This window comes from Phyllostomus discolor, chromosome X (assembly GCF_004126475.2).
Source record: "Phyllostomus discolor isolate MPI-MPIP mPhyDis1 chromosome X, mPhyDis1.pri.v3, whole genome shotgun sequence".
Classification (NCBI taxonomy): domain Eukaryota; kingdom Metazoa; phylum Chordata; class Mammalia; order Chiroptera; family Phyllostomidae; genus Phyllostomus; species Phyllostomus discolor.
The window spans coordinates 4,484,134-4,496,457 of NC_050198.1; the positions used below are offsets into that span (position 1 = coordinate 4,484,134).

At 44.5% G+C, this 12,324-nt stretch overlaps 1 protein-coding gene across 3 annotated transcripts in view; it reads left to right on the plus strand.

Moving 5' to 3' along the window:
• The first annotated feature begins 679 nt into the window (after positions 1–679).
• Positions 680–12,324, plus strand: part of CA5B (carbonic anhydrase 5B) — a 28,624-nt gene continuing 16,979 nt past the window's right edge. The window contains exons 1-2 of one of the 3 annotated variants that reach the window (XM_028523334.2): positions 680–819; positions 9,548–9,734. In XM_028523334.2, the coding sequence (XP_028379135.1) occupies positions 9,593–9,734 (142 nt within the window). In that variant the 5' untranslated portion in view covers positions 680–819; positions 9,548–9,592. Of the gene's footprint in view, positions 820–1,501; positions 1,521–3,151; positions 3,170–9,547; positions 9,735–12,324 lie in introns of those variants that run through there. The other 2 variants (XM_036016931.1, XM_036016932.1) reach the window with 2 other exon arrangements.

The window sequence follows — 12,324 nt, forward strand, 5'->3', positions numbered from 1 at the left end:
AGGCCCTTAAGCTTGTAGGTGTTTTTTTAAAATTGTTGTTCAAGTACACTTGTCTCCCTTCTCCCCCCCCTCCCACGATGCCACGCCCCAGGCATCCCCGCTTCCCGCCCTCAAACCTACACGCTTTGGCTCTGCCCATGTGTCCCTCACACATGTTCTTTGACAACCCTTCTCCCTTGTCCCGCCATTATCCCCTCTCACCTCCCCTCTGGTACTGTCAGTTTGTTCTTAGTTTCAGTATCTCTGATTCTATGTTGCCTGCTTGTTTGTTTTGTTGATTAGGTTCCACCTTATAGGTGACATCATATGGTATTTATCTTTCACCGCCTGTAAGTCTGCAATTTGACTTTGCTGGACAAAATGACGCCAGTGCTCGGGCAGGAGGTTTTCTCTAGAGACAAGTTGGGGGGGGGGGGGCGCCCACGCGACATCGAATTCGTGCGACCAAGTCCCGCCAGGGAGGAGGGAGGGCCAGGAGCTAGGCGCGGGCGGGATAGGAGGGGCGGAGCTGGAGGGGGGTGGAGGGGCATAACCAAGGTGTGGCGGGCCCTAGGGTAGCTCAGCAGCAGGCCCCAGAGAGGGATGTGACTGTGGGGAGATGGGGCTGGAAACGCCAAAGGCAGAGTGGCACTTTCTGGAGTGGCGTGGCCAGGGCAGCAAGTAAGGACGTGGAGGTGGAGTGACCAGTCAAATGGGGCATGGTCTAGAGGTGGGGGCGTGGCCAAGGCAGTGGGGCAGACGAGGGGGCGTGGCTACGATGGCTAAATTTGCAAGCTGGAGTCTCGGGAGTAGGATTCGTGCTGCTCCGAAAACGCTCAGGTAAGGGCCCACTGCGGTGTGGCGGTGTGGAGCGGGGCTACAACAGGGGCTGACCGACTGGGGAGGGCTGGACACTCCTCACATACGTCGGCACCGCCCCGCCGGGTCCTGGAGCTAGGGCAGCTGTGTGCATGTATCGCCGGGGTCCCGGTGGGTTGCCTGGTGGACTGGGTAGCCTGGCGGGGCATTACCCTCCCTGCCTCCCGTCCCCCCTCCGGCCCCGGCCCCGCAGCCCTCTTCTTCTGTGGGAGTCACCAAGCAGAGGGCTGCACTTCCTTTAGGGCTATTTGCACTTGACGGGGAAACAGATGCCCCAGGGAATTTGTAGAGGGTGTGAGGACAGTTCCTTAGGAGGGAAATTTGCTAAGGATGATTGGCTGTGAATAACTCAAGAAGCTGTGAAATGGCTGGACACGGGTAAGGACTACAAATCTGAGACTTCGGTTTTACAAGCCAAGGCACGGCTTGCTGGGACTGACTTGGGTCACGATTGTATTTCTTCCCTCCCCTGACTATGCCAGGGTTTGTGGTTGGAATCACAGCCACCCCCTGCCCCACCCCGAGGCAGGGGATCGGCATTTCAGCTTTGTCGAGGGGACAAATCTCAGGCTTCTGTGTTTTGCAATTCCTTCTTGCATTTTTGGTTTTGTGCCCTGCCCCAGAATTGGAGGAAAACCACTGAAGCACAAACGTTGATGGCAGTGAGTCTTTGTGGCATTGGGTGTTAAATGCTACTGCCTTGAGGCAGGTGGCAAACCCTTAATATTCATGTAAGTGCTCTCCTTTTCCAAGCATTTTAACTGGAAAAGTTGGAGAGGTGCAAAAAGTTAACGTGTACGCCTTAATTTGAATAGAACTTGTTCTCCCCCAGCCACTGAAACCACATTGCTTTCTGCTTCCCCTACTTCCATTACTGATACATCTGATCATCTTCACTCTATTAAAAGTCTTGCTGGAATGTGGAAAGGAGTAGCTAGATTTCTCTAGCGAGGGAAGCTGCCTCAGACCCTACCCGGGATCTGTCCCAGTGCATCCCTCAGGGCAGTCACAGTTCTTGCATATGTTGGAAATGGGAAACATTCAGCTATAGAGGGCCTTCTGCCTTTCCTCAGGTGATTTTTACATCAGCACCAGGACTGAAATTCACCGAAAGGCCAAGAGCAGCAAGGGCGCCATACTCTCTGCCTGTACATACCTCCCTGGAGTCAGGGAAGAGGGTGTGAAGGTTCCGTTGAATGCAGTCAAGACTGAGTGAATTGTGAGCAAAGGAGTGAATGTGAATATTTTAGAAATCTGATGGAAGGAGGATAGGCTCCACTTGGGAAGTTAGTTGCAGCACACTAAGTAGTTACTAAAATGTATTTTGAAACCTTTGGCAACCCCAGATTAGAAACATACTTTCAGAAAAAAAAAAGTGGGTGAGAGGAGAAAGCTGCACTTTCTCAGTCAAGACATGGAAACATAATCTCTAATTTAAATTCAGAGAATGACAAGAGGCTGACTTCCTTTCTAAATCAGGAGGTGAGAAAATTAAGGGCCAATCTGATAAGAATAAAGACATTTTTTTAACGTAATCATAACCTTTAGTGGGAACGTCTTTGCTGCCTGCTCTTCGTATGTATAATTGGGTTAGTGAGGCAGAGTTCAAACTATTTGTCATTTAATAAATACATGACTCATGAATGACTTCTTTCAAAGCTTTCAGAATTTTCACTTTTCCACACATATCTAAGTCTGCAAAACAGCAGATAAGAGATGTGTTAGTAAAAATCCAAAGATATACATAAATAATTAGATATAGCGAAGTCACGTAGTATAGAAAACTTAGCATTCCTGAGACCCATCCAGTCTATGCTTCTCTAAAAATTAATATGAATGGGGTCACTTTGAAATGGGATTAGAGCTGTCCTCCAAAGGAACTGCCTTGCTCGTCTTACTCCTCAAACCTTTGAATGGTTAAACCTGGGCACACAGCCTTTGGACTGGGCTGATGGCATTGTATACCAAACAACTGCAAAGCTAATAGGAAAGCAGACATGACTATATGACAGAAAACGAAAGACATTCTTTAAACTTAGCATCCCTCTGTTCGCCTATCTATAGCTATAGAAATTCCTTCCTTAGCTTATTAACACCCACAGAAATTCCTTCTATTCCTGCACTTACTCTCCTTTCCTTTCTCATAAAAACCCCTTGCCTTCACCACTTCATCAGTACACTATTTGGGTTTCTGCGTGAGTCAGTGCTTCCTGAATAGCTATTCTTTCAAATCTCAAATAAATGCTTTGTTGCCTCTCACTTTAACCTTTTATTTTTAGGTTAAAGCTTCCATCTTCAAGGATAGACTTAAGTAAGGACAAATTTTCTGTGAAATCCGGTAATGCTGCAGTAGTTTGTTGTTATGTATTATGTTTGATAATTAAACATTATTTGTGGTTTCACAAGCTTGCATTTTATGAGATCCTGGGTAAGTTTAAATAACCATCTCTATAACTTTCAATGTAACCGAGAGGATTGGCTTTAGGCTTGAGTATAAATAATCTCATGTATGATAGATACATAGAGATATCTATAGAGATATTGTAGCCCAGCATTAGCTATACTGAGTGTCTGTTTATTTGGATTTTCCTGGAACCCTCCTTGCCCCTGGCCTTCCATGCTCCATTCCTTTCTTGATTGCCTTTGACTGTTCCTTCTCCATTTCTTGGCAACCTTAATCACTCCATTTTTTTCCGGTATCCCTCTCTACACCTGTTACTGCTGGAGGAAAGGGGTGTTCCTTCTCTCTCTAGCCTTATAGCCTCTCTTGAACACCAGAGCTGTATTGCCAACTCTCCTACACCTTTCCTCCCAGCCCTACCTTGGACCTCAAATCCACTGTATAATTAGATGAGGACTGTTATCTTTCCCTTCCCACCTCGTGCCAGGTTCTGTTTCTCTGATCAGGGATGTGTCCTCATTCTACCATCAGCATCATCCGCCTGTAAAATCACAAAGCCACCTTCAACTTCTTCCCTTTTCTGTCCTCGAGTTGAGTGCAAAACTTATAGGTGTTTTGTTTTGCTTTGTTTTAGTTTTACCAAAATGGTGATCTCTTGAATGCAAAGTGCCTTGTCCATCTCTACTTCTGTGCAGTTCAGTGCTTCATATTCTCCACTTGGATTGTTGGGATTTCATTTCAAACTCCACATGCCCAACTCTGAGCTACTAATTTCCCACCCCAAACCTGTTCCACCCACTATTGTCCTCATCTCAATTCATGACAACTCTATTCTTCCAGATACTTAAGCCAAGAATTTTCAGTCATCCTTGACTCTTCTCTTGCACATCTTACGGGCTGTATTCCCAAGGTGTAGCAAACACCCAACCACTTCTCACCACCTTCACTGCAATATCCTTAGTTCCAGCCCTGGATTATCCTGAATGGTGTCTCTCCTCCTTTCCTGCCTCTCATCCCAGTCAATTTTCAGTAGAGCACCCTGAATGATCTCTTAAAAATATAAATCAGCCCTGGCTGGTGTAGCTCAGTGGATTGAGCATGGGCTGCGAACCAAAGTGTCACAGGTTCGATTCCCAGTCAGGGTACATGCCTGGGTTGCAGGCCATGACCCCCAGCAACCGCACATTGATGTTTCTCTCTCTCTATCTCCCTCCCTTCCCTCTCTAAAAATAAATAAATAAAATCTTAAAATATATATATATATGTATAAAGATCAGATTATGTCCCCCCTCTGCTCCAAAAACTTCATCATGTCCCCATTTCGTTTAGAGCTGTAATTCCGAATTAGAGGTGATCCCTGTTCTCCAAGTGCCCTGTTCTCTCTTCTGCCATGTCTGGAGATAGTTTTGATTGTCACAGTTGGAAGGAGGGTACCACTGGCATCTAGTGGGTAGAGACCAGGGATGCTGCTAAATGTCCTACAATGTACAGGTTGCCCTGCCGCCACCGCCGCCACCACCACCACCACACACACACACACACACACACACACACACACAGAAACCTGAGTTGGAGAAAGAACCTTTACAATGGCCTGGACGTCTCCTCAATCTGGTGTTTGTTATCTGTCAACCTCATCTCCTCCTACCCTCTTCCTGTTTGATTCTACTCCTGCCCTATTGAGGTCCTTTTCCTCCCTTGTATGTGCCAGACAGACTTCTGCCTCAGGATATTGCCACAGGCAATTCCCTCTGCTTGAAATACCCTTTTCCCCCGATAGTTGTATAATGAATTCCTTCACCTCCTCCAATCCTTTGCTCAATTTTCACCTTCTCAATAATTCTTCCCCTGAGCAATTTGTTTAAAGAGCCAACACCCCCTCCCAATGGCACTCCAAATTCACCTTATTCTGCTCCACCTTTTACTGAACATACTTTGTCTCTACAACTAACTTATGTATTAAATTGTTTATTATCTATTTTTCCTTACTGGAGTGTAAGTTCCACAAGGGTAGAGTCTTTGTTTTGTTCTCCATTGAACCTAGAATGATGTCTGGCACTTAATAGGTGTTTGATTGGTATCTTGGTGAATGAAAGAATAAAAGAGTGATGGGATTGAATGAAGGATGGTTGAAGGAATCACCTCATCACTGGCTTCCCTGGCTCCATTGTTTGCCCACTCCCATCCATCATGCACTGTGCTCATCAGAAACCACCAGAAACCATCTGTGCTTCCTCCTATACGCATGGAATAATATCAAAAAGCCTTCCAGTTCCTTGGAAATTCACATTCTACAAATGAATCTCAAATCCCCAACCATCCCTACTTTCCAATGTGTCCCCTGGGCATCCTCTTGGCCAACACATTAACAGACTTGGAATTATGGGATCTTTAGATACATTTTGCTTTATGACAAAAATAGGATTTTACAGGATTTAATGTATGTTTTTGTCAAAAAGCACAAGGTAATCTTCAGAGTCAGTGTCCCCTACAGTAAGATCAGCAGTATTCTTAGGAGACAAACAGAAGTTCAGTCTTCCAGACCACTATGTGCAGTCCACTACTGGGTGGGCTTTGTGGAAGAGGACAACCTAGAAGGGGAGGTTGATTGACATCCAACCCTCTGGAGCTCTTGTGCCCTCATAGTCCTAGAGAGCCAGTCTGGAAGTGGATGAGAGACACTTACTATGGGTGAGGGATCATCAGCCACCAACCACCCTTGGCATTGTGACATGCAGCATGATTGCAGAATGCACAGCAGTCCCCAAGGCATGAACACTGCCTTGGAATTCAGCTCTAGCCTTCTGTGCCAGCTCAGCCTTGCCTTAGGGCTTTCCTGATGGCTCTGGAGCTAGACCAAGGATCAGTTACCCAGGTTGCTCTAGGAGCCACAGTAACAGGTCTCAGACCCTCTCATGGCCCCTTGTGCAAGTCCAAGAGCATGCCTACTCATTTTTACAACTCTCTTGGTAGTCAGGCATGCTGTTGATCTTGTCTTATTATAACATTCTCTTTGAAGGACAGACCAGCAAGTCCCTTCTGTTGAGTATACCTTGTTTGTACTTGGCATTGTGTTCCTGGAAATCACTACGTCTCTTTTTTAATTTAAATTGTAAGCAAGAAAGGAGTCCTTTTCCACATGGTTATTCACCGTGCCCCCTGACACTGGAATTGATTACTGAAAAAAAAAAAAAAAAACAAGGTTCTACCAATTTCAGCATCAATTGTCCGGTCTGGCCTTGGCTCCTAAGCACCCCTGTCACACTCTGTCCTCATCATTGCTGGCAGTATCCCTGTCCATTTCTCTGTCTTTGCCCTTGCTGTTAAACTAGACTCTCCTATGACGCATGGTTCAGATGTTACCCCCTCCTGAAACTTAGGGTTTCTGCCCTTTGTTCTCAATGGGTTTAGTCAGGGCTGTCATCACACCTGGCTTTGATTAAGAAGTATTTGTTTAATTATGTTAAGTGAAATAAACCACACTCAGAGAAAATATATATATATATAATTCCACTTATATGAGGTATGTAGAATAGTCAAATATATAGAGACAGAAAGTAGAATAGAGGTTATTGGGTTTGGGGGTGGTCAGGAGGAATGAGAAGTTATCTTTCAATAGGTAGAGTTTATAGAAGAAATTATTAAAAAGTTTTGCATATAGATACTGGTTATGGGCATACAACATTGTGAATGTATTTAATGCCACTTTAAAAAGTGAAAATGATAAATATTATGTATATTTTACCACGATTTTAAAAAGGTAACTAAAAATAACATAAGTTGTTAGTTTAAATAGTTTTTCCTCGTATGTTACAAGCTTGTGAGAATAGTCAGAAAACATGACCTCTTCATCTTTACCCAGCACACTGCTTTGGATGAGATAGTCACTCATTATTGTTTCAATTTGGGAATGGAAGGCAATAGAAAGAAGAATTGATGTACATTTTGACATGCCTGCTCCCTCCAAACATGTATATATACCAACACACACAAAACTTATAAACAAAGGTGAATTTAACTTGGTTTGAAAATTTCCAACCCCTTTCATCAGTGCATCAAGGCATACTTTAGATATCACTGCCTTAAAGACCCCAGGAAGGGAGTCAAGCCTGCAGGTAAGGAGCCTCCGTGGGGTTCAAGAAGTTCCACCAGTGCCTTATCACGTGGTGACCTGCATCTCTGCTCCCTGAGGTCTGTGTGTTCATTGGCAAAGTGTTGCAGACAGCATGAGCCTGGAAGCTGGCTCCTTGTCACACCCCATGTTACAGTACTTGTCCAGGCACTTGGATTAATAGCAAATTAAAAAGAGTTCTGCCTGGAGCCCTCAGTTGTTCTTTTCAGGGTAGTAGCTGCTTCCTGCCTTCACTGGACACACCCCACCTTTCCCTTGGGTCTAGCATTCTGCCCTGTAGCTCAGATCTGGTGGAGTTGAGGGCGGTGGTACAGGGTAGAAGAGTTAGTTCACAGCCAGTTAATAGGCAGTGAAATAAATGAAGAGAGTAGAGGGTGAAATCAGAACAGGTGCCTCCTTTCTCTGGACTGTGGGGGATCCTAAGGTGCTTTTTTATATCTTACACTCTTCTTGGAAAGAAGGTATGAGCAGTAAAATTCAAGTCTGTAAGTCCTTTAGTGGCCTCTCAACTTCTCTTTGTCTGCTATTTGGCAGCTGTCCTCTCCTGGCATTGCCAAACTGTTGAGAGGCCTCTAACAGGCCTAAGGCACAATCTGAGGAAGCTCTAACACCTACTGAGAACTGGATTGGTGTGTGTTTCCCTGCCCGTACCCTCTGTGTTATTTCATTATTCACATAACATAAAGTTAGCCATTTTAAAGTATATAATTCAGGAGTATTTAGTACATTCACAGTGTTGTTCAAACACCACCTCTGTCTAGTTCCAAAACAATTACATCATCCCCCAATAAACCCCATACCCATGAATCAATTGCTACCCATTTCACCCTCCCCCAACTCCTGGCAACCACCAAACTGCTTTCCATCTCTAGATCTCCCTTTTCTAAGTATTTCATATGAATGGAATTGTACCATGTGTGACCTTTTTTGTCTGGCTTCTTTCACTTGACATCATGTTTTTGAGGTTCATTCACATTGTAACATGTATTAGGACTTAATTTCTTTTTATGACCTTGTTCATCTTTCATTCCAGCACCCAATACACTGCCTGGAGCAAAGGAAATGACAGTAAATGTTTGGATGAAAATGAAAACTGACAGAATTCCCATCCCTGTAAGACCAGGTTAGGTTCATATTTGGGTAGGTTCCTCTTTCAGATCAGGCAGAACTTTGGGGGTCCTTCAGATCTTAGAGATATGAGACCCCGCTCTTAAAACACAAGCATTTTTTAATTTTTAAAAAAGATTTTATTTATTTATTTTTAGAGAGGGAAAGAGAGGAAGAAAACATTGCTTGGTTGTCTCTCCCATACCCTCAATGGGCAACCTGGCCCGCACCCCAGCAATCGAACCAGCAACCTTTTGGTTCACAGGCCGACACTCAGTCCACTGAGCCACACCAGCCAGGGCTAAACACAAGCATTTAAAAATGTTTCCAATGTACAAATAAACCTACAAATGGGTGATGGTGACATGTAGAAAATGGAAAGAAAACCTAATACTGAGAACATACTAGCAGTCATTTCATTATTCTCAGTTCTTGAAATTAGGATCAAGGTCTTCCCTATCACCATGGTCTTCTCCACCTATTCATCAAGTAGCCACCATGTGCCAGGCACTGTGTCCCTGAGAGATGCAGCTGTGACTAAGAGAGAGAGAGTCTCTTCCACCATGGGGCTTAGATACTGGGGAGATGGAGTCATAAATTACATTTCCGATGAGGCATTTAATCCCATTGTGATGAGCTCTATGACCAAGAATAAGAGTACACTGCAATCATGAAGAGAAGCACGGTCAAGGGAGGCTCCTAGGAAGTGATGTTGGGTGTGATTATCAAAGCGTAGATTAAGCAGGCACTGAGGGAGTGAGAGTGGTCCAGGCAAGAAGGATCCTCGGGTGTTGGAAGAACTCAAGTCCATGTGGCCAGTGGGCAGAAAATGGACATGACAGACAGCAAGGGAGTGTTGTGCTGGGGTGACTAGTGAGTTTCAGGAATAAGACTGGCTAAACTCTTGACTCTCATTTGGGCCTCCTGCATCCCCAAGGTGTGTGCAGATAATCTGAGTGTGTTCATCCTACATAGAGGCTTCCACGTGATCCGAGGTCTCTAGTACTTACAGCTTTTCCTCCTCTGTCCTCCTGCCTCTGGGTTATTAGGTTCCTGCAAGTTCTCTGCAATCTGACCAAGACCTCAAGCCAAAGATGGTGCTGATGAGTAGCCTGAGAGTCATTCTTCAAGCCTCTCCATGCAAAACACTGTGGAGAAGATTCCAGATTCTGAGGTCCACGCCTGTGAGGCCCTGCAGCCTCTACACTTGCACTTACAAAACCCGGAACCGAGCCTGTGAGTACACTGCTGCCTCAAAGCAAGCAGGAGGCTTGTAGTTGAATAACAGTCAAGCGTGTCAAGGATTTGTACATAGGATGTCACTGGCATTCCAGAGTGGGTTTGTATTGACACATAACATGTGTGAGTCTGAGGTGTGCCGTATGGTGATATCATGCACTTGTATATTGCAAAACGATGACCACAGTAAGAGTTGGGAAGTGCTTTTCTTGACCAGTTTTAATATATTTTAAAATATTTATTTATTTTTAGACAGAGGAGAAGGGAGGGAGAAAGAGAGGGAGAGAAACATCCACGCGTGGTTGCCTCTCACACACCTCCTACAGGGGACCTGGCCCACAACCCCCAGGCATGTGCCCTGACTGGGAATCGAACCAGTGACCCTTTGGTTTTCAGGCCGGTGCTCCATCCACTGAGCCACACCAGTCAGGGCCAGTTTAAGATTTTAAAATGATATCACACAGAAATAGGACAAGGGAGATATCCCAGTTCCAAGTACTTTGGAACCTGTTCTATATTGTTTCTTGTTAGCATTGTCTTTTTATTAAGGTTGATCCACTGACTGCGAATGATTTCTGTGGATCTGAACTTTCTAGAAAGTGCATATTAATGCTTTCTAGCAGTTCAGAACAGTAGCTGCACACTCTGGAGTATTCTTTCCCGAGTTAGCAATTGCAGTTACTTCTAGCTGACCAACTGGTCAAGTGTGTGTTCTGCTGTAAACACAGCAGATGGTCTTTGCTAAAACCTCTCGCATCTCATCCCCTGCAGAAATACCAGTTACATCCATGTCTCTATGAGCCAGGGATTCTCTGTTGTGGCACTACTGACATGGGTGGGTGGTTCTGTGCAGTTGGGGTCTGTCTTGTGCACTCTAGGATGGTGGATAGCATCCCTGGCCTCCACCCACTACATGCCAGCAGTAGCCCTTGCCCATCGGTAACGATGGAAGAGGTCTGCACACATTACCAAGTGAGCTCTGCGGGACAAAACTGCCCCTGGTTAAGAACCATTGAGATGATAGCAGAGGATAACCTGTGTATTTGTGGAGAGATGAGTTTGAGTTTATGGAGAGATGAAATGGATAAGTATATCGTTGAAGAGGAATTTTTTATATTTGCCATTATTTTAAAGGGGTTGACTCTGAGTTTTCAAATATTAGTTTTCTTCTAGGACTGGGTTTCTCTACTTTTTCTCTTTGGGTCTAGTCTATTTTGGCCTTATACGCATACAACAGAAAATATGTCAGAAAAGAATGCTTGTAAATTAGGAATGATAATCTAGCTAAATCCAAGGACTTGAAACTGCTCCATCAATATATTTTTATTGTAGTGTATTCTGTTTCCTCCCACGTTGACTATGTTCTCATTAAAAAGAACTAGTCATTAATCATTAAAAGATTAGAATACGGGAGAGGGGAGGGAATTTCAGGGGAAAGGGGGAAAGGTTTATAGAAACAAGTATAAAGGACACATGGACAAAAACTGGGGTGGGTGGGGGTGGAAATGGGAGAGAGGGGGGAGGGCTGGGGGGTAGGCTGGGGTGAGGGGAAAAGGCAGAAAACTGTACTTGAACAACAATTAAAATAAAATTTAAAAAACTTGAAAACAAACCAAAAAAAAAGATTAGAATAAATAAAAAGAACTGGCCAGAGTTAAAATATATTTCTGGTTGTTGGGTGTGGCTTCCTACCAGCAGGCCCACATCCTACCCAGACTGGCTTATTTTCAACACTGGCACTTTGAGGCATAAAGTGGAAAAAAGTACTCATATTATCTAGTTAATAAAGTTGCTTTTTAAACAGGAAGTGGAAAGATATAAGTCTAAAATACAATATGCTCATAGTTTTAGGATAGTTTTGCTTCTGGTTTGCTGACCAAAAAAAAAGTAGTGGTGCCTTGGGAAAGTGGAGCTTCCCTTAATTAAATTCCCACATCAGATGTCCTTCTTGGTAAGTTGCTAAGAAGCACAGGCGACAGTCACTATTTGATTTAGTTTTTGTCATATGACACCCTCTCTCCCTGTTTTCACCCAGGACAATAGTATGGTCCCTACTCCCTGGGCCAGTGGGCAGGTCTTTTTCTGACGTTCTGGTATAAAACCAATATTCATTGTTTCTGGCAGCTCAGTGCCCCAGTAGGAGGCCCTGTGTTTGCTGACTTGTGTCCAAGAATGACCCAAGAGTGCTGAGGGTTAGCAAAGATAACTAGAAAGTCCTCCTGGCAGCTGTGCTGGTCCTGGGATGGTTATCCTCATCACCATCTTTCTCATCATCATAGGCTCAGTGTCTCCCTCAAGTGGGACCATATTTAACATGGGGTGAAGCAGATGAAGCTGTCAGTGAAGGAGGAGGATCTGGCAAATTCAGAAAGCAGCATCACACTAGAGCCCTGTGCTCCCTGCTTTACTTCACTGCCCATCCTCCGCCCAGGCAATCCCTGGCTGTAAACCCCAATTGCTGGTTGCTGTTACCTCAGGTAGCAGACAGTAAATGCTGACAGTCCTAACTGTGGAGACTGGTAACATGATAAAATATAGATAAAAAGCCTTGCACCTATATCCAAGAGGAAAATAAAATCAGTTTCAA